General features: G+C 37.5%; 1 protein-coding gene across 4 annotated transcripts in view; it reads right to left on the reverse strand.

Annotated features, from left to right (window-relative positions):
• NFATC3 (nuclear factor of activated T cells 3) overlaps positions 1–27,874 on the reverse strand; it is a 100,686-nt gene that overhangs the window by 41,351 nt on the left and 31,461 nt on the right. For 2 of the 4 annotated variants that reach the window (XM_010596760.3, XM_003417035.4), the window contains exons 2-5: positions 20,094–21,228; positions 17,517–17,679; positions 5,700–5,899; positions 1,238–1,410 (exon numbers count right to left, since the gene is read on the reverse strand). In XM_010596760.3, the coding sequence (XP_010595062.1) occupies positions 1,238–1,410; positions 5,700–5,899; positions 17,517–17,679; positions 20,094–21,228 (1,671 nt within the window). Of the gene's footprint in view, positions 1–1,237; positions 1,411–5,699; positions 5,900–8,301; positions 8,397–17,516; positions 17,680–20,093; positions 21,229–27,874 lie in introns of those variants that run through there. The other 2 variants (XM_010596761.3, XM_064273870.1) reach the window with 2 other exon arrangements.

A 27,874-nucleotide genomic window follows, 5' to 3' on the forward strand; every position in this document is an offset into this window, starting at 1 on the left:
TTAATACTACCCAGGTATGTGAGTTGGACCCTTGCCCCATTCAAAGAGGATATTAAAATAGATTCTTCCATAGGAGATGGGTCTGGGATTTACAATCAACCACACCTTGGGAAGTACCAGGCACCAACCTACACCTCAAAAAATACTTACGTCCCTACTGTTTCAAATGGCTCATAGGAAAAGGGCATGAAAACAAGTACTGATGGCTTTTAGGGAGTAGACCGATTATAAGTTTTAGATATTTATGTGGAAAACAGCCATCACAGGTACATTCTAACTAATACAGTAAAACGTGTTCAACACATGGCATAACCATACTAAAATATTATGCATGTGTTAAAAATAATATTTTTAAAGAATATTTAATGATATGGGAAAATGCCTATGATAGTGTAAGTGCAAACAGCACAAATTAAGATGTGTGCATGTGGTTAACATAAATAAAACCGTATAATAACTGTAAGAGTACTCAGAAAATCTGTGTTCTAGGCACAGCTTTATCACCAAGGAGCAAGTAACCTTGAATGAGTACTTGAGCTACCTGTGCCTCAGTCTCGTCCTATGTAAAATTAAGGCATGGAATTAGAACATTTCCAAGTCTGTGCCCCAGAGATCTAAACAAGAGTCTCAGTATTTCAGTCATACCAGCTAACCAGCCCGAGGTGCACAGTCCTCCAGGGCCTGAGTAGATATCAGGTTCTAGAAACTTTTTTCCTATCTTGCCTTCGTAAATCAGGGACAAAAGTGTTCACTTTCTCAATCTGATGTTATATAATAATTTTGTGGTTAGGAAACAAAGACAAAAGCCTACAAATCCTTATTTAGCTGACAGGTCAGCTTACAGAGAAAGGCATCTTATAACATGAAGGCTGGCATTTTAATGAGCCACAGAAGACCAAGAAACATTATAGTATCACGGTCATAGCTTCATGATTCAGTCCTCAAACACCATCAAGCTCACCTCTCTCATTTAAACATACGAAAACTTGTTCAAGAGAACACGTCTACAGTCATACCTACTATACGAGGGCAAACTACAGTGAGAAACCATTTTCTATTCCAAGATTAGTACTCTTCCCACCTAAACATATTAGTTCTCATCCATATAAGAAAATCACACCAGTATTCAGACTCTGTGCCTCTGTTTACATTTTTGATCCAAACAATAAACTACAAGCAAAACAGAAAGCAACCTATTGTAAACAAAATCTTAAAGCATCACCACAGGCTCACTTACAGCATTCAACAGGTATAGAAGCTGTCTGCAGAGAAAGGACTTTTCCACTGGGCTGTGGGATGTGTACACGAAACACAAGTCGTACTCTAGTATTCTTTCTGCCAATATCAGTTTCACCTTTTCGAAGTTCTATATCTGAATTGCGGAGTTTCAAGATACCTGCACAGTCAATACTAGGGGAAAAATGTAAAAATGTTAATTTGTTTATTTATACTCAGTGGTTCTAAACAAGTCAATTACATAGATATCGTTAATATAACGAGGAAGAACTATCATTACCTAAAATCAGGCCAAAAAAGACATGTATGATTACTATTCTCTGCTATTCCAACTTAGAGTTTCAAAATGATTCTGTAAGACAACAGTTCAAGTAAGCTTGGTGGATTGACTGCACAGATGGCTGTCAATAATTCCTCCTCATTCCTGTATTCACAAACCGCTCCTCCCAATAAGAGGTGGAATCTACGTCCCCTTCTTGAGAGCTGGCCTTGTGAGTTGCTTTGTCAAACAGAATGTTGCAAAGTGATGTTGGGCAAATTATGAGCTTAGCCCTTAAGAAACCTGGCAGCTTCTACTTTTGCTCTTCGCATCTATTCTAGCCACTCCAGCCACCCTGGACTTTCTAACCACAGCTGAGCTCCCAGCTAAGTCCCAGTGCATGAATGACCTGAGCCAGTGCTAAGTAAACTGACCAGCTAAGCCCAACCAACCCAAAGAATCATGAGAAATAATAAATAGCTACTATTTAAAATCATAAATTTCGGGGTGGTTTATTACATAAAAATAGATAACCGAAACAAAGTAAAAAGACTCCTTTATCCTATATACGCAAGTAGGTAAAAATAAGTCATCCATAGCATATCTAGACTTTCAGAGTACTGCATCTATTAATAAAAACAATCCATTGGGCCAAGATTCTTGAATTTCTAACAAATATACATATAAGATTAAGGGGCTTCATTTAAGGTCTAACATTTCATTGTTTTCAAAATGATTTTATTACTAAGTATGGCTGCTTAACACACAACCATGGTAGGTAACAACAGCAACCACAGCATATCTTTGTTATTAACATATTGGAAGAATAACATAAGTGGATAACCAATGGTCAGACATTCTAGTCAATTTAAAGTTTACTCCCTACATGGTTTTTCTTGTTATCTGTACTTTTACTTTATCTACCAATAGTTCTGACTTTAAGCTCACTGCCCAGGGGCTGCAGAAATCTCTTTGAAGGGCAACACATTATAGAACTAGGTTATCAAGATAAGAACCAGGAAACCAAGAAAGAATCAAAAAGAAATTTTTAAAGCTTTCAAATATTTTCAACTTCAAAAAGACACAGGGAGAAGAAAAATTTTTTAAAAGGAAACAATTTTGAAAATAACCATTGGCTATTTATGGATAACAAAGATTATTTAACTAATACTGAACAACTGCACTTTAGCTCAAGGCAGTATTGATCACATTGTATCAAGGCAGTGATTCTTCATGTTAACATGCTAACATAGGTCTTTAGGGAAAACACCAGATACCATCATCCTTTCCATTGAGTACTGAGTAAAGTTATTTTAGCAGGGAGCTAAGTTTCTAATGGAAGATCTACAGACAGTATCAGAAATAACAATCTTAAAACTCTGACTAAAAGAATGCAAAAGAAACCAACACAAACAAAACCTATATAAATAGCATGAAATAACTATTAAATTCTGTTTAAAGCTATAACTATCTTCATTTCAGATTAGGGTATAACACTGTCACATCCATATCCATCCAGTTTTAAAAACAAGAAGGAGTTATGACCAAGTAAGGCAATGAATGCTATTATCCTATATTTAAAGAGTCTTGAACAGCAGCTCTATGGCTTATGGGTTAGTATACTGGTCTATGGCTTATGGGTTAGTGTACTGGTCTTGAACAGAGACTCAACATCTATGACAGATTAGGCTTGAAATGACCAAACCTGTGGGTTAGTAGGCAAGACAAGGGGACTATCTACCAATCTTTCCTTACTGTACTGTCTTTCAACATCAGTTGAGTCATTCAACATATACCTCAGACTCACTTATACATAAATTATTCTGAACAATGGTTTTATCTATCACTTAAGAATTTTATATCTACCACTGTATGAAACTGTATTATATTCAATTATCATAACTTAACCTAGTAATTAGCTCCCAGGTAAAACAGGCTCATTTAGCATTAGCTGCCCTGTTATATCTATAGTACATGGAAAAAGTTTCTTAAGTTTAGGTAACTTTCTAGTTGCCAAAAGTCCTCATACTCAACCATTTCTATATACATACAATATTGCCACAGACTTGGGTCCTATTCCCGTTCTCCTATCTAACAGTACAGGACAAACAGAATAGCCCAGAGAAGATTCAAGTGTATATGTGGTGGAGCAAGGTATAGTAAGATGAGCTCGGGGCCCTAATGAATTACAGGGCCACTGTGCTAACCCTAAAATGCCTATCTATACATATTTCTTTTATGTGATAAAAAACTAAACCTCTAGGTGATGGAAATATATGGATCATGGGAAGGTATGCACAGCTGATTACTGTAATTACTATCAATAAGTTGTACCCAACCAACCCAACCCAGTAGTTGTATGCCTATAAAAAGTTGAACTGGCAAGTTGTGTAACAGATATATTTACAACAACAACAAAAGAGTAGTTGCTGAGGCTACTTATGTATAACCAAATGCCTCATGGAATTTGGTTTCTTGGTTTGGAGCTGGGCTTCGAACCTGTTCGGAGCAGTTCAGCAACAGTTCAATAATTGCCAACGTAAACGAAGGCAGCGTATGCCTTGCATAGGAACCAAATCTCCTGTCCATGGAATTCTGACCCAAGTGGGAAACAAACAGTGATACCCCGCTCAAAGATGGCAGCTGCCCCACTCTGAATGTGTGTCGCTCCCCACAGTTTTGACAAAAATCCAGTCTCCCACATGGATCCTAAAAGTTTCAGGAACCTGATGCAGGAGATTGAATTATTGGAAAAACTGTGGAGAGTGACACACATTCAAAGTGGCAAGGTCAGCTGCCATCTTTGAGTGAGGCAGCGCTGTTTTTTCCTACTCCCATCAAAATCCCACTGCCAACAGATTCGATTGCTATGCAAGGCATATGTTGCCCTCGTTTACATAGGCAATTACTGAACCGTTCCAAACTGGTTCGAAGCCCTGGTTTGGAAGTTTAGGGTTTCATGGGATATCCCAGTTGATGACCCTAATAACATGTTAGTGCTTCTGTTCTACCTCCTAGGTTGTTGCATAGTGTCTGGGGTCTTACAAGCTTGCAAACAGCCATCCAAGGCACAACAATTGATCTCTATTTGCCTGGAGGAACAGAGGACGAAGTAGTGAGAAACAGGAAGAGGATATGGAATGTGTGGCTAACTGCCTCCATGAACAACTGGCTTCTTTGCCGTGAGACCAGAAGAACTGGATGGTGCCTCGCTACCATTACTGAACACTTTGATCAAAGATTCTATAGAAGAATCCTGATTAAAAGAGGTAAAATGCTGAACAGAATTTTAAATTCTCACAGAATCCAGACTTCCTGGAGCCATGAAGGTTGTAAACCCCAGAAACTATTACCCTGAAATAATCTTTAAACTTTAAACCAAAAGTATCCCGAGGTCTTCTAAAAACCAAACAATAGTTTCACTTAACTAGTAAAGAATGTCTGCCTTGAGCAGTATGCTCTTTTTAAGAACCATCTATATGGGATCAAATTGAAAACAACTTGAAAGATTAGATAGAAAACTTAGGGGGTAGTAAATTTATGTTAATGGGGGAAGAATAACTCAAAAAAGGAGAGTGAAAATGGCTGCATAACTTGAAGAACATAATCAATGTCGCTAAATTGTTTATGTAGAAACTGTTGAATTGGTGTAGGTTTTGGTGTGTATATTCTTAACGACAAAGCAAAATTAAAAAAAACTAAACCTCTAACTATTCAAGCCATTATATTTCAGGTTTCTGTTACAGACAACCATGTTTAATCCTAACTAATCCACTTGAACAGACTCCATTACATTCTCATTAAAAGGTTGGCCACTTCATTTGCAAATGGATCAAATGGGATGCCTGAAGGCAGAGTCAAAATTTTCCTTAAGAAAACATAGTAATCATAACTGTATTGCTGTTATTTATTTATTGTGTACCCTGTTAGACTCTAAAGTTACCTGAAAAGGAAGTCCATATACTTTTATCCCTATCAACTAGCATGCATGGCTGGGAGTAAATGGTCCACAGCATTTGCTGAATTGAATTTTCTTTCTGGAATTATGCTACCATCCTTAGAAAATGTGCTGCAATTACTTACATAACGTCAATCAGTTAATTTAGAACAATAAATGTTTTACTTTTATACTAAAAAAGGAAATACTCTCCCCCAAAGCTGTTTTAGAAAAATATTATTCATTTTGGGCTATGTTTCAAGGTACCTGGCTGACATGCTATTTTCAGGAAGAAGCGGAATTTCCAGAACTTTTGTGCTAGCAATTATTATCTCTTGGCTTGCAGTAGCAACAGTCTTCCCAGTGATTCGATGCACCTGGTAAAATGCATGAGGTCGTAAATATCGGTCATCTGCTGTACCAATAAACATCTGTAGATTTATCGGTTTTTCACTATAACCCAGGAGCTAATTAAGAAAAACAAACACAAAAAAGCACAATTCGTTATCAATGTACTTTACAATAAGCTTACAATAATAAGTCTCTTACGTCTATATCATATACTGTTGATACATAGAATGTTATTTCAAAAAAGATAAACAATCCAACTGTAATCAAAGAACAACCTTCCACACTTCTGAAGTTTTGCTATAAAACACTGGAATACGTTACAAAGGGATGTGTTTTTGTTATAAACATCTGAATCACTAAAATTTTGAAAAGCCTTGCTAGTCTGCTGTGGAGAATACAAAAGAAATGCTGATTCTGTACTTCTGGCAACATTAACCACCACTGCTTAACCACTAGAGGCCAGATTCTAGCCCTTCTTAATGCATGGGATAGTCACAGTTCTTCAAAATGAAGAACTATTTTATGTTGCACAGAGCTTTAGAATATCTAGTCAGACATTCATGTACACGGAAAAGTTTATAATTATCTGAATTTAGAAGCCAACTCCTTACACGTAAAGACAAAAAAAATCTGCAGTTTTAAATCTACAAACTTTTCATGAATGCTACTACCATGTAAATTGAGAACAGTTTTACCGAGAGTTCATCATTTCCGAAAATCATGTTCAGTAATGCCACTCACGGAATTTAGGTTGCTGGTCAACACATCTCTCTTTGTACCTGTCATTCTGTAGGTACAAGTATGTGACCACTCCATTGTGTCTTCTACAATCATTACCAGACTTTATCATTTTGAAATATACTATTTTAATTTAGTTTTTCATATTTATTTCCTTTTAATATTACAGGATTGTACTGATATCTTTAAAATCATATGTATAGGTAAATTATATTATCTTTGAATTTCCATTTCAGGTTAATAAAGTTGTTGTTTTTGTTAGGTGCCATCAAGTCAGTTCCAACTCAGAGCGACCCTATGTACAACAGCCGAAATGCTGCCCGGTCATTACAAAATATTTGCTTAAAAAGAAAAATGATGGGGTTGGGCCTGATAGGGTTGAGAACTACTGGTCTAGAAAATTTGCAATTAAAGAGGCACAAAGAACTAGGGACATGACCACAAATGTTTATGAAAATGTTTTCCAACAGGCAAGATTCATTATAATTCATACTGCAGGAACAATTCCAGATTCAAGAAAGATGACAAATCATAATTCCAAATACCTTTCTCAAAGGATATTAAGTAGAACATATAAAGTAGGAAAGAAAGGGCTAACAAATGAAAAATGCTCAATCTTATTAAGTATCAAATAAAAGAGAAACCATTTTTAACCTATCAAAATAGCAAGGAATAGAAAAATAATAGTCTATGCAGATATTTGTTTTTCACCTTTTGTGGCTGTTTATATCGTTTGTTCATCTTTTGTTTGCATTCCGGTGTTATTAATCTGTACAAGCTATTTATACACTAAGGGTAGTAACCCTTTGTCTTACGAGTTATAAATATATTTTTCAATTTATCATGACTCTGATCCCAATTTCTGCTCCTCAAGAAGAAACTACTTTCAAATAATTTTAGCCATTTCTTCTGGAATTCACCTGCATATTTCTAAAGAGCATGTTTATACTTCTATTTCTTAATTTTTTCTTTTCACGTTTAGGTATATTATCTTTGATTATCTACCACAAAAGATAATAGGTTGACTCTTGAACAACACATACACTTCTTTTCCCCCCCATCCTCCCAGTAAAGTTATTCTTTTTTTCCAGGTTAAATCAACATTTAGTGTTTGCATGACTGTGTACATGCTACTTATAGCTGAGCCATGTAATGTATTCTGACCACATTTCCTTTTTTGTACAACTTTTTGCTTGGCTAGAGTTACTAATCGCCTTTTATATTAGTTTGGCTGCATATAACAGAAAAACTCAAAATAACAGTAATTAAACATTAATGTGAGTAAACTTTATGTATTAAGAAAACGCTCTGATGCCACTTTGGTGACTGGCGTTTGGGGTCTTGAAAGCTAGCATGCAGCCATCTACGATGCATCAATTGGTCTCAACCCACCTGGAGCAAAGAATGAAGAACACCAAAGACACAAGGAAGATAGGAGGCAAAGAGAAAGAAAGGGCCACATAAACTAGAGACTGCATCAGCCTGAGACTAGAAGAATCAGATGGTGCCTGGCTACCACCAATGACTGCCCTGACATGGAACACAACAGAGAATCCCTGATGGAGCAGAAGAAAAGAGGGATGCAGACCTCAAATTCCAGTAAAAAGATCAGACTTAATGGTCTGATTGAGACTGGAGGGACCCCAGAGGTCAGGGCCCTCGGACTCTCTGTTAGCCCAAAACTAAAACCATTCCCAAAGCCAACTCTTCAAAGATAGACTGGATTATAAGACATACAATGATAGTGGTGAGGAATGTGCTTCTTAACTCAAATACACACATGAGGCTACGTGGGCAGCTCCCGTCTGGAGGTGAGATGAGACGTGGGCAGCTCCCGTCTGGAGGTGAGATGAGAAGGCAGAGGAGGGACAGGAGCTGTTGAATGGACATGGGAAATACAGGGTGGAGAGGAGTATGCTGTCACGTTGTAGGGAATGCAACTAGGGTCACATAACAACGTGTGTGTAAGTTTTTGTATGAGAAACTGACTTGAATTGTAAACTTTCACTTAAGGCACAATAAAAAAAAAAGAGGAAAAAAGTTTAACATCTAACGAAAACAACAGCAAAGAAAAGTAAAATTTAGTTCTCTGTCAGAATCTATAGGTCTTCTCTCTTTGACCAGTCAGTTTCCCTAAAAGCAAATTCTCCAGTCTCCTCTTTAGGGCACGTAAAGCTATTACAAACATTTTGAGCGTTGAAAAAAGGAAGTAGGCCAGAAGTTTCACTACTCCGTATGCAGACTTTCATTCTGTGTCACCCCACTTTTCCACCCTGTTTTCAGTACAGATCCTGAAGCCCTGACTTCACCTATTCTACAGCCTAGAACCTCCATTTATTTTATTCTCTCTAAGGAGTAAATCTCTAGTAGTCTCCCAGGGTGGCAAAAGAGTTATCCCTTGGCTGTATTATTGCATAAGAGAGAAAAATTTAGGATGCCTAACTGCTTCTTTTGTAGACTTTCACCCAATCCTTCCGCTTTTAATACCACTTCCAATCAGACTTTTAGAGATACCCAGTGCCTCAAATTCCTGAGCCCTTCCAGGGTTTTTTGATGTAAAGTGACTTGTACTTCTTATTGGTTCTTTCCTCCCATCCAGCAGGCTTAAGCTGCAGCTCTCTCATGTCTAGTTAAACACATTTGTTCAATTTACTATATTTAACTGGAAGTTGCCGTTTTCTGCAAATATTTAAATATTTATGTAGTCAAGAAATCTATCGATATCATTGCTGACTTCCTTTACATATTGTTGTATAAACAAGTTAATAAATTTTAAAACTTCAATTAAATGGAAAATATTCCATCAAGAGTACTAAATGTCAAAATGATGACAATAAGAATAGAGCCTAATTCAATCAATAACTAAAAAAGAAATAGAAAAAGTGTGTGCCTGTATGTGTGTACGTGCCCAAGTGAAGTTTAGGCATTTTCTCGTTTGTTTAGAGGCAGATGGGCTAAGTGACTAACACTGAATGAGACTTATTCACATTAGTGCACAGAGGTGGTAAAGCGGGGATACAGAGAGTGGGAATATACTCTGCTTTAACTAAACTTGTTCATTTAATCCTAAAATTCCTATAGAATACATGTCTTTTTTTTTTTTTTTTCAGTTTAAAGATGAAGAACGTGAAGCTAAGATTAAGGAACTTCTCCAAATCATGTCTAATAAACGATTAGTCATTTCTTTCTGTTTTACCTGTTGTTCCTTCATGTTTAACGCTAAACTGAACAAATTATTCCCTGGAGCCAATTGTTCATCTAATGAAGCACAACTTTACCACTAGCCACTAAGTACTGTGAGAGGGAGGGAGTGTCCTTCTTATCTGGCAATGGATCTCCAGAGCCTAATATAATGCCTAGCACCAAAAAAAAAAAAAAAAAAAAGACATTCAATCATTGTTGAATGAATGGATTTTGGAATAAGAGAGTAAATTTGTTGAAGCAAATAGCTCATGAGGTTAGTCGATATAATTACTTAAATAAGAATTATAGCCATATAAGATAAGAACAGGCAAATGTATAGAGACCAAAGTTTATTAGTGGTCAACAGGGGCAGGAAGGGGGAAAGAGGTTATTGCTTATGGAGTACTGAGTTTTCGTTTACAGTGACAGAAAAACCTCACTGATTAAGGGTAGGGTTGCACAGCTGATTAAGTATTATCAATAACTTGTATACCTGTAAGAAGTTGAACTGGCAAAAGCTGTATGACATATTTACAAAAACGACAAAAAAAAATGTAGCAGTTGAGGCTGCTTATGTACAACCAAACACCTCATGGGATTTTGTTCCTTGGTTTGGAGGTTTAGGGTCATGGTTTCAGGGGACATCCTAGTTAGTTGGCCTAATAATGTGTTTAGTGCTTCTGTTCCACCTTCAGTGCATAGTACCTGGGGTCTAAAAAGCTTGCAAACAGCCATCCAAGGCACAATAATTGATCTCTATTTGCCTGGAGCAACAGAGGAAGGAGAGTCAGAGACAGAAGAAGGATATGGAATGTGTGGCTAATTGCCTCCACGAACAACAGCTTCCTTTGCCACTGAGCCCACAAAAACAGGATGGTGTTTGGCTACTATTATTGAACATTTTGATCAAATATTCTATAGCAGAATCCTGATCAAAAGGGCTAAAATGCAGAACAGAATTTCAAATTATCATTGAATCTAGGCTTTCTGGAGCCATGAAGGCTGGATGAACCCCCAAAACTACTGCCCTGAGATAATCTTTAAAACTTAAACCAAAAATATCCCGTTAAGTCTTCTTAAAACCAAACAATTGTCTACCTTGATACAGAATGCCAGCCTTGAGCATTTATGCCTTTTTAAGATCTACTTATATGGGATCAAACTGACAACAGCAACTCAAAAGATTAGATACAAATCTCAGGGGGCAGTGAATTTACGTTAATTGGAAGAGGAACATATTCAGAAAAGGAGGGTGAGAAAGGCTGCACAACTTGAGGAATGTAATCAGTGCCACTAAATTGTACATGTAGAAACTGCTGAACTGGTATATGTTTTGCTGTGTATATTCTTAACAACAACAAAATGGAATAAATTATATAAAAAAAACTATAGCCACTAAAACAATTCATTAAGCTGGAGTAGTTAAATCTAAAATAGAAAACACAAACAAAAAATTTTATTGCTAAGTTATCCAAATATCACATAACACACTGGTAAGTACTATATACCAAAGTGTCCTAGCCATATTAGATGACTCACATTAATACCAGCTTGGCAAACACATATGCCACCTGTCCTTTATACTTCGATAGTAAAATGAACTGGTGACGGGAGAAATTAATCATGCATATAAGATTTCAAAAGGAATATACTTCATAACACATTATTTCAGGCAATTTCTGCTCCAAGCATACGCACAGCATAAAATATATAGGGCTACCCTTTTACAGCGCAGGGATTTTAAGGGAACATCAAATAAACTCATTAGACTATCACCCCATCCCATTTCCAGAGGTGCATTATGTTGTATGTAATAAACGACCTATTGCTACTGTTAATACTACTCTCTAAAAACTTTCAATTATTATCAATATACTACCACCACACTTCTCTTCAGTCCACCTTCTTTTTTTGTAGAAGAAAGTAAGCCAGGCTGTTTGTTATGCTATGTATCGTTTCCATAGCAAAGGCCTGTGTCTGCTTAATTTAACTAAAGCTGGAGGGTAAAGCCTGAAGGTCACTACAGGACAGAATAGAGCAGCTTCAATAAGGGCAGTTGTATTATCGAAAGTTCTGCCAAATTACTTGGAAGAAAGGGATCTGAATATATTAGAAACATGACAACACATTGCCGATACTAATGATACAAAATTAAATGTTCCTAATATTTACTTCTTAAAACTGAAAATGTTAACATCATATTTAAAAATCTTTTCATGGAAATGGATTTTGGTGTATAAAAAAATAGAAAGCTACAAACCTCTTTTCAAATTTTAGTAATTTTTTGGGTAAGACCCACAATACTTATGCCTAAAAAAACTTCACACTGTATAATGCATAAGATTTAAAAAAAACTTTCCATTTTCAAATAATTAGACTCACAGGAAGTTGCAAAAGTACATGTGCCCTTCACCTAGCTTCCCCTAACTGTAATAGAGTATACAACTACCGTATTTAACTGTAGCACAATATCAAACCAGGAAATTGACACTAGTTTAACACTGTTAACTAGACTACAGACAATATTCAGTTTTCACGTTTTTTTCTGACATACATTCATTTGTGTGTATGTATGTAGTTTTATGCAATTTTATCCCATGTATAGATTCAAATAACAGCCCCCACAGTTAAGATACAGAACTGTTTCATCACAATAAAGTAACTCCCTTGTGCTGTCCTTTTATAGCCGCACTCCCCAACCCACTCCTGTTCCCTGGCAACCACTAATCTCTTCATCTCAACAGTTTTGCATTTTGAGAACGTTATATAAATGGAATCACATAGTACATCAACTTTTGAGATTGACTTTTTTCACTCAGCATAATTCCCTAGAGATCCAGCCAAGTTGTTGATTGTATCAATAAATTTACTCCTTTTAATTGCAGAGTAGTGATGCAACGTATGAATATACCACACTCTGTTTAAACAGGTCCCTGCCTGGCAGCAGAACACACTGAAAGTAGGTAAGCAACTTCCCAAGAGACCTGAGAGGTGGAAAATGTAGGTGGGGAATGTATATCCCATTACTCATGAAAGAGTTAACCATTCACCCACTGAAGGACATCTGGGTTGTTTCCAGTTTTTGGCTATTAAAAATAAAGCTGTTATGAACATTCACATACAGGTTATTGTATGAAAAAAAGCCTTCATTTTTCTGGGAAAAATGCCCAATAATGCAACTAACTGTAGGGTCATGTGGTTAAGTGCAAGTTTAATTTTTTTTTATTAAAGAAACTGACAAACTATTTTCCAGAGTGGCTGTATCATTTTACATTCCCACTAGCAGTTTATGAGGGATCCAGTTTCTTCACGTTCTCATCAACATTTGGTATTATCACTGTTTTTTTTATTTTAGCTGTTCTAATAGGTGTATAGTGATAACTTGAGCCCTGATGGCAAAGTGTTTAAAGCACTCAGCTGCTACCTTTGCTATCTGAAAGGTCGGTGGTTCGAACCTACCAGCTGCTCCGTGGGAGAAAGATGTGGCATTCTGCCTCTGTGAAGATTAAACCCAAAACCCACTGCTGTCGAGTCGATTCCGACTCATAGCAACCCTACAGACAGAGTAGAACTGCCCCGTAGAGTTTCCAAGGAGCGCCTGGAGGATTCGAACTGCCGACCTCTTGGTTAGCAGCCATAGGACTTAACCATTATGCCACCAGGATTACAGCCTTGGAAACCCTATGGGGCAGTTCTACTCTGTTCTATAGGGTCGCTATGAGTCAAAATCAACTCAACAGCAATAGGTTTAGTGATAATTCATTGTGGTTTTAATCCACATTTATCTAATGGTTAATGAAAGCAGTCTTGTTGACACAGTGGTTAAAGTGCTTAGCTGCTAACCAGAAGATTGGTGGTTCAAACCCACTTGCCACTCCAAGGGAGAAAGATGTAGCAGTCCGCTTCTGCAAAGACTACAGCATTGGAAATCCTATGGAGTAGTTTTGCTCTGCTAGGAAACCCCGGTGGTACAGTGGTTAAGAGCTATGGCTGCTAACCAAAAGGTCGGCAATTAAAATCCACCAGGCACTCCTTAGAAACCCTATGGGGCAGTTCTACTCTGTCCTATACAGTTGCTGTGAGTTGGAATCAACTCAACGGCAATGAGTTCGATTTTTTTATAGGGTTGCTATGAGTTAGGATAGACTCGATGGCAATGGGGTTATGGGTAATGTAGATATCTTATTCCACTACATATTATTCACCAAGGTTCACAGAGCATTGATCACACTGCTCAAAGAAGTCTAACAGTAATAACATTAGCTAACATTTACTATGCACAAGGCACCATGTCATGTCCTTTACGCGCAATGTTTCATTTATTTCTCACAATAGCCCTTCCAAAAAACCCACTGCCGTTCAGTCAACAGCCCTTAAGTAGATGGCATTATCTTCCTTTTACAAAAAGGTACCCAAGGTAAAGTTCCATCCATAATTAACCTCTATTGTATCACATTCTAATTTCCAATACAGCATTTAATAAACCAAACCAAAAACCAAACCCAGTGCCGTCGAGTCGATTCCAACTCATAGCAACCCTATATGGCAGAGTAGAACTGCCCCATAGAGTTTACAAGGAGCACCTGGCGGATTCGAGCTGCCAACCCTTTGGTTAGCAGCTGTAGCACTTAACCACCACGCCACCAGGGTTTCCACAGCACTTAATACATTCTACGTTATTATTTGTTTACTTGCTCACTGTCTCTTCTCACTATAATTTAACAGGGACCTTGTCTGTCTTATATATTTTTGGATCCCTAGCACCTACAATATTGTCTGTAACATAGTGAGCAATCAGAAACTATTTATTGAATGAATCAATGCACAGGTGAATAAATTAAGAAATGAATAATTCAATAAAAGGTTTAGAAAGGTTAAGTTACTTGGCTAAAGATATGGTAAACCCCAGGATTCAAACTCAAGCAATCTGGCTCCAGAGCCCCTATTAGTCACTTTAACCATTATTAATTCCTAAATCTAATCAGAGACCACCGCTGCGCAGGGGATGTGGCAGAGAAGGCAAGGTAACCACCAAAGATTTATATAAAGAGTTGTATCCTATCTTATAGAATAGCATATAGGTTATTGCTAAGGAAAGGCTGCCCAGCCACAGACTGCTTTTCCTAGTCCCCTTGAATATAAGTAGGGCTATGCAACTGTTCATGTGACTGTTTCTGGCAAAAGGACTGTGAGTGGTTATAATCAGCAGTAATTTACAGGCTGATATAGTTAAGTATCCTATGTGCCTTCCCTATACTTTCTTCCTATTTCCCAGAGACCATGGAGGCTACCTGTTGAAGGTAACATCATAAGATAGACAGAACTTGTATTTTTTTTTTTTTTTTAATTTTTATTGTGCTTTAGGTGAAAGTTTACGGAGCAAATTAGTTTCCCGTTTGATAAGTTTGTACATAAAGTGTTCCATGACATTGGCTGCATTCCCCACAAAGTGTTAGCACTCTCCCCATTTCTGCCCTGGGTTCCCCATTTCCTTTTGTCCTGATTTTCTACCCCTTCCTGTCTCATTAACATAACTGCCACTTATCCCATCTCATAACATCACAGAGGTAAGATTTACAACACATAGGAAAATCACAGCAGATGACAAAATGGTAGACAATCATACAATCCTGGGAATCATGGCCCAGCCAAGTTGACAGATACTTTTAGGGGACACGATTCAATTCATGACAAAGGTTTACAGAGCAAATGAGTCTTTCATTAAACAATCAATACACAAATTGTTTTGTGACATTGGCTGTCAACCCCACATGTCAACACTCTCCCCTTTTCGAATTTGGGTTCTTTCCCCATTACGAGCTTTCCTATCCCTCCTGCCTTCTCATCCTTGCCCCTGGGCTGGTGTGCCCATTTAGTTTCATTTTGTTTTATGAGCCTGTCTAATCTTGGGCTGGAGGGTGAACCTCAGGATTGACTTCAGTACCGAGTTAAAAGCATGTCTCGGGGCCATACTCTCAGGGTTTCTCCAGTCTCTGTCAAGACCACCAAGTCTGATTTTTTTTTTGTGAGCTAGGGTCTTGTTCTACATTTTTCTCCAGCTCTGTCCAGGACCCTCTATTGTGATCCCTGTCAGAGAAGTCAGTGGTACTAGCCGGGCACCATCTAGTTGTGCTGGACTCAGTCTGGTGGAGGCTGTGGTAGTTATGGCCCATTAGTCCTTTGGACTAATCTTTCTCTTGTATCTTTGTTTTTCTTCATTCTCCCTTGCTCCAGATAGGGTAAGACCAGTGGAGTATCTTAGATGGCCACTCAGAAGCTTTTAAAACCCTAGATGCTACTCACCAAAGCAAGATGTAGAACATCTTCTTTATAAACTATCCTATGCCAATTGACCTAGATGTCCCCTGAAACCATGGTTCACAGACCCCCACGCCTGCTGCTCTGTCCCTCAGTGTTTGGCTGTGTTCAGGAAATTTCTTAGCTTTTGGTTTAGTCCAGTTATGCTGATTTCCCCTGTATTGTGTGTTAGACCTTGTATTCCTGAGTGACAAACCGAAGGAAAGTGAAAAATAAACTTTGTCTTAAACCACTGAGATTAGGGGATTATTTGTTATACTAGTTAGCCTACCATGATTACTCTACCTGAGGAAACCCTGAATTACAATAATGGTAAACAAAGCCTAAGATTTTTATCAGGGGCTATAGAGAGTAGAAAGAGTACTTGACTTCAAAGTCAAAGTAAAGACCAGGGTTTCTAGAAATGCCTATTCTGACAATTAAATACGATAATGTGGAAATACTTTATAAAATGAAAAACATTACGAAACTATAAGATATCTGCAATGTTTACGAGGCAAGATGGTACAGTGCAGAGAAGCAGCAGAGTCAGAAGACTTAGGTTTGTAAAATCTTTCTGCCAATTACATCATGTGTGATCTTAGGTCATCTGTAAAATGTACCTGTTTTGCCATTTTCAAAGAACTTGTGTGAAGATTATTTATAAACTCTGAGAAAACATTTTATAAATTATAAAGCATTACAAGTAAATTTTTATAATTATCAGCAACACAAACCTACTGAATTGAGCACTAAATTTAGCAATTTAGGTATCATGTTGCCTACCAGCACTTTTTAGAACTCTTAGAGTGAAGAACAGTATCTAAGATTCAGCAGTTTTTAATTTTACTTCAGTTTCTTTTTTTTACGTTCCATTCAAGTAAAATAAAGTCAATATTTAACTCTTATGCTTCAAAACTTAAATATAAATATATTTCATATGCATCAAATATTATGTAATTTTTATAATTTCCTGTTTTTCTAATAAATTCAAATAAAAACACTAATTACAAAATGTTCAGTGTAATTCCATCCTTAAAAAATGCATTCGTTTTCCTAGCCACCCATCCATTCTTCTACTAAATACACGCATAGAGAGTTACCTAGAATAATGTTAGTAAAATATTAACACTGTTTATTTTGAAGAGGTTAGATTTTGGGTAATTTATTGTTTTATCCTTTCTACTTTTCTGTATTACTTGAATCTTAAACGAGCATGTATTATATTTGTAAACACAATATGGCCATTATTTTTATTTTAAATAAAGACAACTCTTTGATGACTGCAACCTTCTTTCCTCAGCTGAAGAGCCAGTCTAGGAAAGAAAAAAATCTTATAGCCTAGCAGAGAGAGCTCAATGCAGAAGTCCTGTTGTATCAACAGGCATACAAAGCTTCAACACAGGCATTCTAGTTTTGAGTTTTCTCTCTTTGGGCTCGGTAGTTCCTACTGAATACTCTTTTATCATTAATAGGTATATGACATCTGTAAAACAGGGCCCCAAAGCCTCATACCTTCACAACAGGGTGTCCCCCAGTAGATGCTTTTACTGCCCCTCGGCTACCTTCAGTTTCATAATGGGCTCGATGATGAGTTTTAGGTTGCACTTCTATTTTCAGTTCACATTGTCCAAAATGTGTTGGTAAAGGCCAGTCTAGTGGAGGCAATGAAGATGTGCTATAAACAAAACACACAAAGGTGAATTTCACCATGCTATTATTGTCAAGTAATGAATCGACTCTTCGCTAATAATACCTGTACCAATATTTCTTCCTGTGATTTTTGAAGCAAAGTATAGGGTCACTATGAGTTGGAATCAACTCAACAGCAATGCGTTCCGGTTTAATCCAAAATAAAACTTTATTTAACTAGTTATAACATTGGATAAGGAGCCCTGGTGCATTCAGCTGCTAACTGAAAGGTCTGAGGTTAGAACTCAGTAGTTGCTCTACAAGAGAAAAGACCTATTGATGTGCTCCAGTAAAGATTACAGCCTAGGAAACCCTATGGGGCAGTTACACTCTGTCATATAGGGTCACTATGAGTCGGAATCGACTTGACGGTACACAGCACCACCACCACCAGATAAAGCAGGTGCTAAAGAAGTAATTCTTTAGTCTGATGAATAAAATCCATCTAATCCATTTTTTTGTTCCTAGTATTTTTTTAAAACGATAAATTTTAACATTTTGTAAAACCATGACTGCTTCTGAACTATGTGCACATAACTGCAACAACCAAAAGAATAATTTGATTTCTTTAAAGCAAAGATGCATGTCTCTGGGTATGTATATCAGTATCTCTTCAAGCATCCGATTCTGTGCCTCAGTGTATGTCTCCCTCTCTGATGTTTATTTGTGAAAGTGAATCTATTGTGCATATTATTTTTCCCACTTCCTCCCTACTGCTCTTTTCCCCATCTCTCTGAAGTATTGCTTATAGTCACCAATGTATTGCAGTTTGAGGTACAAATTTAACTTCAGTACATACATGGCTTAAAAAAATACAAAGCCTATCACTGCCCAAACCCATTGGAGTCAAGTTGATGCCAACTCACAGCAACCCTAAAGGACTGAGCAGAACTTCCCTACAGGGTTTCCAAGGCTGTAATCTTTATGGGAGCAGACTACTACATTTTTCTCCCACGGAGTCCCTGGTGGGTTCAAACCACTGACCTTTCAGTTAACAGCCAAGCACTTTAACCACTGCACCACCAGGGCTCGTTCCTATCACTGCAGCTTCACTAAATGTTAGTTTTTTATTTATTTGGATCAATAAGATAATTTAAAGATCTTAGAGGTCTAAAGATTGATTCAGTCATAGTAACGCTGAAAATACCTAATTAGAAGAGAGACAACTCTTGTCTATAGATCAAATATTAACGGGCCCAAAGCTAGATTAATCTGTATAAAAAAGCAACATCTTCTTAGCGATTGGTAAAATGGGACTTTTAAGGCCCCTTCTACCTCTGAAATGCTATCATCCCTAATGTAAATTTTTAAAATTATTTCAATGCTTCCTTTCATGTCCTTAGCCTACCTTTAAGTCTCCCTACTGTGAAGGTATTAATTTTCATTAGTTTGAAACAACAAACTTCATCAACTCTAAGCTAGCTCTGCAGGCTAAAGCAAACTCCTAGAGAATTTAACATAATTTTCAGAAGCAGCGAGATGGGCTCAAAGGTGTCTTCAATACCACAATTCCACAAACCAGTTTTCTAAGGATCAGGATCCAAAAACAGATACTCATTTCAACGAGAAAGTATAAAAAGCCTATAAACAGACCCAACTCCACGTGAGAATTTAATATTTCATAAAAGTTGCCTTTTCTAATCAAATTATAGACTAGCTTGATTCCACAAAAGGTACTGTGACAACTGATGAGCCATCTGGAAAAAAAGGTCATATGCTATTCTTCACTCTTTACACCAAAATAAATTTTAGCTGCACCCAAGACTAAAAAAAATACACTTACTAAAAGCCCAATAAAAGTTTGATTTTTAATTTATTTTACAGTGTGGGATAAAGCTTTCAAATACGACACAAAATCCAACAGCGATAATGAAGAGATAAATTTGAATATATAAAATTTGAAAATTCCTCTACAACAAAAAATTATAAACTTGTAAGATCAAAAAAAGGAAAAAAACACTTACCACAAATATGACAAGGCAAACTTCCTTTGTATACCTAGCTCTTAAAAGTACAAAACGCCTATTCCCAAATTACTTTTATTAGTAATTTAATTCATACCATAATCAACCTTTTACAGCTTTTCTAGATAAAAAAAAATTCCATCCAGGGATTCTTAAAAATGTAATTTGTTATTAACTGTAATTCCTTACCTATATACTTTTAAAATTACAGCTTTAGCTTACCTAAAGACACTTCTAAGATCCAAAGTAAAATAAACACGACAGTTACTTCTCTGGAAAAAATTGTCATCAAAAAAAAAAAAAAAAAAGGTGGGGGGGTGAGGGAGGAAGAGGAGAAATGGTCAAGCCATTATATATTATGTAGAGACAATGCAGTTACATGTTACTAATAATCCATAACCATGAAAATGACCAGCAGCCATTTCTATCAACTCACCGAAATATAGGGGTGTGGCCAGGCTTAGGTTTGCTCCAGGTAAAAGGTGAAGGAACTGAAAGAAATTGGTCACCAGATAAATCTTTCTTTAAAGGGTACTGAGATCCAAGGCCATCATCTATTGAAGTCTCCCGGGATGGTGATAAATTCCCTTGGTCATCTGAACAGAGCTCTAATTTTCCTGGTAGTATGGCAGCTTGATCTTCAGAAGTCTTCCTTGTTTTCAGAGGGATATCAGTCTCTAAACAGTACTGAAATGGAAAAAGTGTAGGGCCAAGGCCTGGTCCGCCATGGACAGAAGCATTGAGCCAGGTATCTTCTGTTACACTTCCCCTGGGGGAGTGACCAGGAGAAGCAACTGGTGAGTGATGGGGTGAGAGGGAGCCAGCGTAACAAACCTCAGCACTGGAGTGCCGCCGTTTCCCACAGGGGGAAGTAGGCCTCGATGAGGGTCCTGAGGCTGGCCTGGGGCTCAGCCAATTCTCATCAGTGATACTAGATCTGGGAGAATGGCAAGGAGACTGCCTGGGTGACAAGGAGTGTCCAACTCCATACTGTTGATGCCAAGATTCTTCTCCAGGGCAGCCTCCTGGAGAGCCACCAGGAGAAGTCAGAGGGGATCCAAGAGTAAATCGGGCAGCAGCTTCGTTCAACTCCGAGTCCACATCATCATAAATGTGTGAAAGGGACTCACAAGAAGATGCATCTGAGAACCAGCTCCTAGAAGAGATGCTGCTGGCAGGACTAGGACTAAGAGAAGACTCCCGGTAGGATGGCTCAAGAGGAAGATAGAGATGATCTCTAGAAGGCCTTTCCAAATATTCCCTTTCTGGGTCATTTATGTGTAGGTCATCTTCAGGAGCATCTATTTCTTGATGACAGTTAGGAGAGATGGATGTAATTTGAATACTTGGACATTCAAAGGGCTTGGGACCACCTAATGGGCTATATTTAGATTCAGGAACCTCAGAAATTCCTTCATAGTTTTTGTGACCTTGGAGCTGAAACGATGGTGACAAAACAGAAGAGTGAGACGGTAATCCATGATGTGGTAAGCAATGTGGCAAGTTTAAAGCAGATGGAGGTGGATCTACATTAAAGATGTAAATGGATGCACGATCATCTGGCTCAAGATCTATAGGGAGAAAGAAAAAAAACAACCAAAAAACACAACAAAGTAAGAAATTAGAAAACTTAGATGTCTAAATTCCTAGATGAGAAAGCAGTATTATTAAAATAATCCTGAAAGAAAAATGTGGGATACACAAAATGCACATCATCAGCTCTACTGAAGTTGGTGTTTTTTAAAGTGTAGCTGTCTATTTCTGCCAATATATCTATAATTATTACATATTTATATATGTAATTACATACGTAGTTATTTTTCTCCTTTTCGTTGTACATTTTCTAAAATATTAATCAGAAAATATTATAATCTGAAAACAAATGTTTTCTAAAAGAATCATATCCATAATTCAGAAAATGTCCATAGAATTACAGAATGATATAATCATATGCCAGAAGCCCGGTGGCTCCGTGGTTAAAGCGCTTGACTGCTAACCGAAAGGTCAACAGTTTGAGCCCACCAGTTGCTCCACAGGACAAAGAGGTGGCAGTCTGCTTCTGCAAAGATTACAGCCTTGGAAACCTTGTGGGGCAGTTCTACTCTGTCCTATAGCGTCACTATGAGTTGGATTCCACTCGATGACAATGGGTTTTGGTTTATAGTTACTTAAGTTCAGCCTCATCTGGGGGCCTGGCAGGTTAAAGCAGAATAAAAAATAAAATACAGTCTTTAAAAGGCTATTTAGTTATATATACACACTAAGTTTGTAAATGAAAAGAATTATAGGGTCAAACTCACGAGACATACAATTTAGTCTACCTCTGCCATTAACTGTGAAATCTTGAGTCACGTCATTTAACCTTTCTAGGCTTCAGTTTTCTTAAATTTAGAACTTCCTTTTTCTTTAAGGGAAATTTTATGATTAACAGTGACAACTCTTCTCCTCAGTAGTCATGCTATCAAGAATTTATATCTTTGATCATATCAGACCGGTTACAAAGGCCACAGGATCTCGTATGACCTTTTACCTCAACTAGAAATAACACCATCAGGGACTTTAACTTACGATTGATCATTAAAGCGATCTGTGTAAGGAAGAACTTTTAAAATTCATCCGATGCTGGAGTATTTAACACTAAAGCTCTGCCAGATTACCTACTGAGAGTGACTGCAGCAATAAGGGTATTTTGCAACTTCACTTTTGGGAACTGATTACTGTTTTTGCAGAGGCAGAAATAAAACGTACTAAGCCCTAGTGCAACGTTCTGGTTGAACATCTTCACTTTTTCCAAGGAGATCATTATTGGGAGGCCAAAGACAAAACTGTTCGTACATTCAACAGAGAGAAGCACAAACCTTTAGCCTCTTCTCAGGTCACACTGTTTCATTACATTAACCCAAAAGCCAGTACCCCTGAAAAATAATGCACACCTCTTTAGGCTCCTGGTGTTGCTGTCATTATCCAGAGGCCTTTAATTTAACAATCGCCTTAAGTCCTATACTCTGGAACTTTTAAGATGCTCTGTGGTTAGTAAATATATTCACTTCAGCGTTTCCATGCATCAAAACGGCAAAAACAAAACTTCCTAGGTTTAAACCCTGGCTCTGCCATTCCCTAACTGTGCAAACTTGGACAGGTTATTTAAACTGCTTTAACCTCAGTTTTCTGTTATATAAAAATGGCAAGAGTGTATCACCTAACACACAGGACCAGTTGAAGACAAGCAACCTAAAACAATGACTAAAATTTAGCAAGAATACATTTTAATTTCCTTCCCTTTTAAAAGTTAAGATGGGCATGTTATACTGTATTTAACACTTTTTTAACTCTGAAATATTTCCTAATAAACTGAAACACCTTTTAAAATACATCTCTCTCTCACTCCTTCACTTTAATTGATCAGGAAAAGTAGAAGTCAGAGTTCCAAAGAAGAAAACGCATATGAGCCTGGGACAAAGAGATGGAGGAAAAAGCTTTTAAAAACAAACAACAAAAAAGAGGAGGATGGGAGGAAACGGGAAAGTGACTGTTAATGGGCACTGCATTTCTTTTTGAGGTGAGGAAAATTTTCTAAAATTGATTGTGGCGATGTTTACACAATTTTGTAAATATCCAAAAAAACACTAAAAATACACCTTAAATGAGTGAACTGCATTGGATCTGAATTGTATCTCAATAAAGCTGTTATTAAAAAGATAAACAGAGGACATAATGGTAGAGAAAACTCATTTACAACAGCAACAAGGAAAATTAAATAAATACAATGAGAAGCATACAACACCATGAGTAAAATTTTAAAATACTCCTGAGAGACAAAAAAGTTGACTAGAATAAAATGATAAGATATCTGCTGTTCTTGGATAGGATGACTTAACATTATAAAGGTAACAGCTCTCTCTAAATTGATTTATAAATGCAAAGTAATCTCAAAAAAGCAAGCTAATTTATGAAGTTAGACAAACTGACACTGAAGTTCATCTGCAAAAACAAACACGCAAGAAAAGCCAGAAAATACTAAAAAACTACAAAGAAGAAGGAGGGCTAGCTGTTACAGACACTAAAATACACATGAAGCTTCCATAATTAAAAGGGTGTGTTAAACCCACTACCCACTGCCGTTGATTTGTTACTGGTGCACAAATAAACCAAAAGACCAGTGGAATAATAGGAAGTCCAGAAAAGGACCTAAGTATACATAGAAATTTCGTATATCGATAAAGGTGGCATCTCAGAGAGGCGGGGCCAAGATGGCGGAATAGACAGACGCTTGAAGCAAGCCCTCTTTACGACAAAAACCCGAAAAAACAAGTGAAATGAGTATATTTGTTACAAGCTGGGAGTCCTGAGCTTCAAAGGCAAGCTTAGAAAACGAACTGAGGGGCAGGGGGAGGAAGAGACAGTTCATAAGTGGAGAGGAGTTTCCGGACCTGCATCGCGCAGAGCCCTCAGGCACCATTCCTGGAGAGGCAGCAGTGAAGGTGGGCTGGTACTAGCGTTTGGCCACAGTTTCGTCAGAGAGAAGCAGCCTGCCACACAGCCTACTCACACCTTTGGAACCTGAGAAGAACGGTGGTCTCGGCAAAAGAAAAGTACTTGCGTATATTTTAACATGCCCCACCACCCACAAACCGGCTTCAGTGGCTGAATTCCCTGGGACTGAGATAGGCACTGTTAAGCACCTAGAGCCATCTTCCCAGACTTGGGGAAGGAAAAAATTTGCATTTCAGTGAAAAGATAATTTGCTACCTCCACTAACTGGGGAAGCTCAGGACAGAAGCAGCTCCTGTCCAGGGATTAACCATCCGTGGACTTTGAGCACCTTTCCCTTCTGCATGGACCTATGTGGGCCTATCTCAGGAGAATAGGCCCTTGTTGGCAGACTCCAACCATTTCAGCTGTGCAATGGATACATGGGTGTTTGATGTTTAACATTGCTTTGCCTATTAAACAAGGTCCTCACCTAACCACATCAGGGACCTAAGGACTGGTAGCTCCACTAGGGTCACCCAGACACCCACGACAGGGGTCCAAAGATAACTGGTATCCTCCAGTCCTTGCAACCAAAAACTTTGGGTGCCCATGGTCCGTCTGCAGAACCCACCCACCTGCATGCTCTAGGGAACAGGGACACGCTTTCCTCAGAGACACATGGGGATCAGTTCTCAGCCCCCTGCCTTCTTCAGAGCGTGACCCCCTGCTGCAATCAGATACTGGTATATACGCCAATCACCCCTGCCCCTCTAAGACTGTAGGACAGAGCCTGTACCACACACTTGATGATCAGCTACCTGAAAATCTGAGCTGAATTCATACAAAAAAACTGAACGGACTCCTAGACTGATATACCTGGTAACAGATCTAGCCATCTGCGAACAGGATGTCAGAGCTCCAAAGGTGAAAATAATCAAGCTAGCTCACTCAAGCAACCCATAGGGGTATACCAAAACAAAACAAAGCAAGAAACTATGACACAGTAAGCAAGCATAAACTAATACAATAACTTATTGATGGCTGGGGAACAAGAGTCAATATCAACTCACATAAAGAAACAGATCGTGATCACCTCAAGAGGCTCTCAAAACAAAAAATCCAGGGATCTTCTAGATGAAAGTACATTCCTGGAATTACCAGATGCAGAATACAAAAGTTTAATATACAGAACCCTTCAAGACATCAGGAAGGAAAAGAGACAATATGCAGACCAAGGAACACACAGATAAAGCAACTGAAATTATAAAGATTACTCAGGAACATAATGAAAAGTTTAGTAAGCAGCAATCAGGAATTCAAAAGATTAACAATAAAATTACAGAAGTAGACAACTCAATAGGAAGTCAGAGGAGCAGAATTGAGCAAGCAGAAGCTAGAATTTCTGAACTCGAAGATAAATCACTTGGCACTAATATATTTGAAGAAAAATCAGATAAAAGAATTAAAAAAAATGAAGAAACCTTGAGAATCATGTGGGACTCTATCAAGAGAAATAACCTATGAGTGATTGGAGTACCAGAACAGGGAGGGATAACGGAAAATACAGAGAAAATTGTTCAAGATTTATTGGCAGAAAACTTTCCTGATATTGTGAAAGATGAGAGGGTATCAATCCAAGATGCTCATCGAGCTCCACATAAGGTAGATCTGAAAAGAAAGTCACCAAGACATATAATCAAACTTGCCAAAACCAAAGATAAAGAGAGAATTATAAGAGTAGCGAGAGATAAATGGAAAGTCACCAACAAAGGAGAGCCAGTAAGAATAAGCTCGGGCTACTCGGCAGAAACCATGCAGGCAAGAAGGCAATGGGATGACATATTTAAAAAACTGAAGGAAAAAAACTGCCTGCCAAGAATCATATATCCATCAAAACTGTCTCTTAAATATGAAGGTGAAATTAGGACATTTCCAGATAAACAGAAATTTAGGGAATTCATAAAAACCAAACCAAAACTACAAGAAACACTAAAGGGAGTTCTTTGGTTAGAAAATCAACAATATCAGGTATCAACCCAAGACTAGAACACTGGGCAGAGCAACCAGAAGTCAACCCAGACAAGGAAATCCAAAAGAACAAAGATTAAAAAAAAAAAAAAAAAAAAAAGCCCAACACAGGGTAACAGCAATGTTATTATATAAAAGAAGACAACATTAAAATAATAAAGAGGGACTAAGAAATGTAATCATACACCTTCCATATGGAGAGGAAGATACGGCGATAAAAAGAAATAAAAGTTAGTTATAAATTTAGAAAAATATGGGTAAATAATAAGGTAACCACAAAGGAGACAAACTATCCTACTCGTCAAAATAAAATACAAGGGAAAAATACAGACTCAGCAGAAACAAAATCAACAACAACAAATATGAGTAAAGGACAATATATAAAGAAAATCTACTCAGCACATAAAACCAAGTGGGAAAAAGAAACTCTCAACACACAAAAGAAGACTTCAAAATGATAGCACTAAATTCATACCTATCCGTAATTACCCTGAATGTAAATGGACTAAATGCACCAATAAAGAGACAGCGGCAGAATGGATTAAAAAACAAGATCCGTCTATATGCTGCCTATAAGTGACACACCTTAGACTTAGAGACACAAACTAAAACTCACAGGATGGAAAAAAATATATCAAGCAAACAACAATCAAAAAAGAGCAGGAGTGGCAATATTAATTTCTGATAAAATAGATTTTAAAGTTAAATCCATCAGAAAGGATAAGGATACTATATAATGATTAAAGGGACAATACACCAAGAAAATATAACCATATTAAATATTTATGCACCTAAAGACAAGGCTGCAAGATACATAAAACAAACTCTATCAGCATTGAAAAGTGAGATAGACAGCTCCACAATAATAGTAGGAGACTTCAATACACCACTTTTGGTGAAGGACAGGACATCCAGAAAGCAGCTCAATAAAGACACGGAAGATCTAAATGCCACATCAACCAACTTGACCTCATAGACATATACAGAACACTCCACCCAACAGCAACCAAGTAGACTTTCTGTTCTAGTGCACATGGAACATTCTCTAGAATAGACCACATATTAGGGCATAAAGCAAGCCACAGCAGAATCCAAAACACTGAAATATTACAAAGCATCTTCTCTGACCATAAGGCCATAAAAGTGGAAATCAATAACAGGAAAAGAGGGGAAACAAATCAAACCCTTGGCAACTGAACAATACCCTGTTCAAAGAAGACAGGATTATAGAAGACATTAAGGATGGAATAAAGAAATTCAGAGAATCCAATGAGAATGAAAACACTTCCTTTGGGACACAGCAAAAGCGGTGCTCAGAGGCCAATTTATATCAATAAATGCACACATCCAAAAAGAAGTGCCAAAATCAAAGAATTATCCCCACAACTTGAACAAATAGAAAGAGACAACAAAAGAAATCCACAGGCACCAGACGAAAACAAATAATAAAAATTACAGCTGAACTAAATGAAATAGAAAACAAAAACAACTGAAAGAATTAATAAGACCAAAAGCTGGTTTTCTTAAAAAAATCAACAAAATTGACAAACCACTGGCCAAACTGACAAAAGAAAAACAAGAGAGGATGCAAACACCCTGAATAAAAAATGAGACGGGCGATATTACAACAGACCCAACCAAAATTAAAAGAATCATATCAGATTACTATGAAAAATTGTACTCTAACAAATTTGAAAACCTAGAAGAAATGGATGA

The sequence above is a fragment of the Loxodonta africana genome, chromosome 21, assembly GCF_030014295.1.
Source record: "Loxodonta africana isolate mLoxAfr1 chromosome 21, mLoxAfr1.hap2, whole genome shotgun sequence".
Lineage (NCBI taxonomy): Eukaryota > Metazoa > Chordata > Mammalia > Proboscidea > Elephantidae > Loxodonta > Loxodonta africana.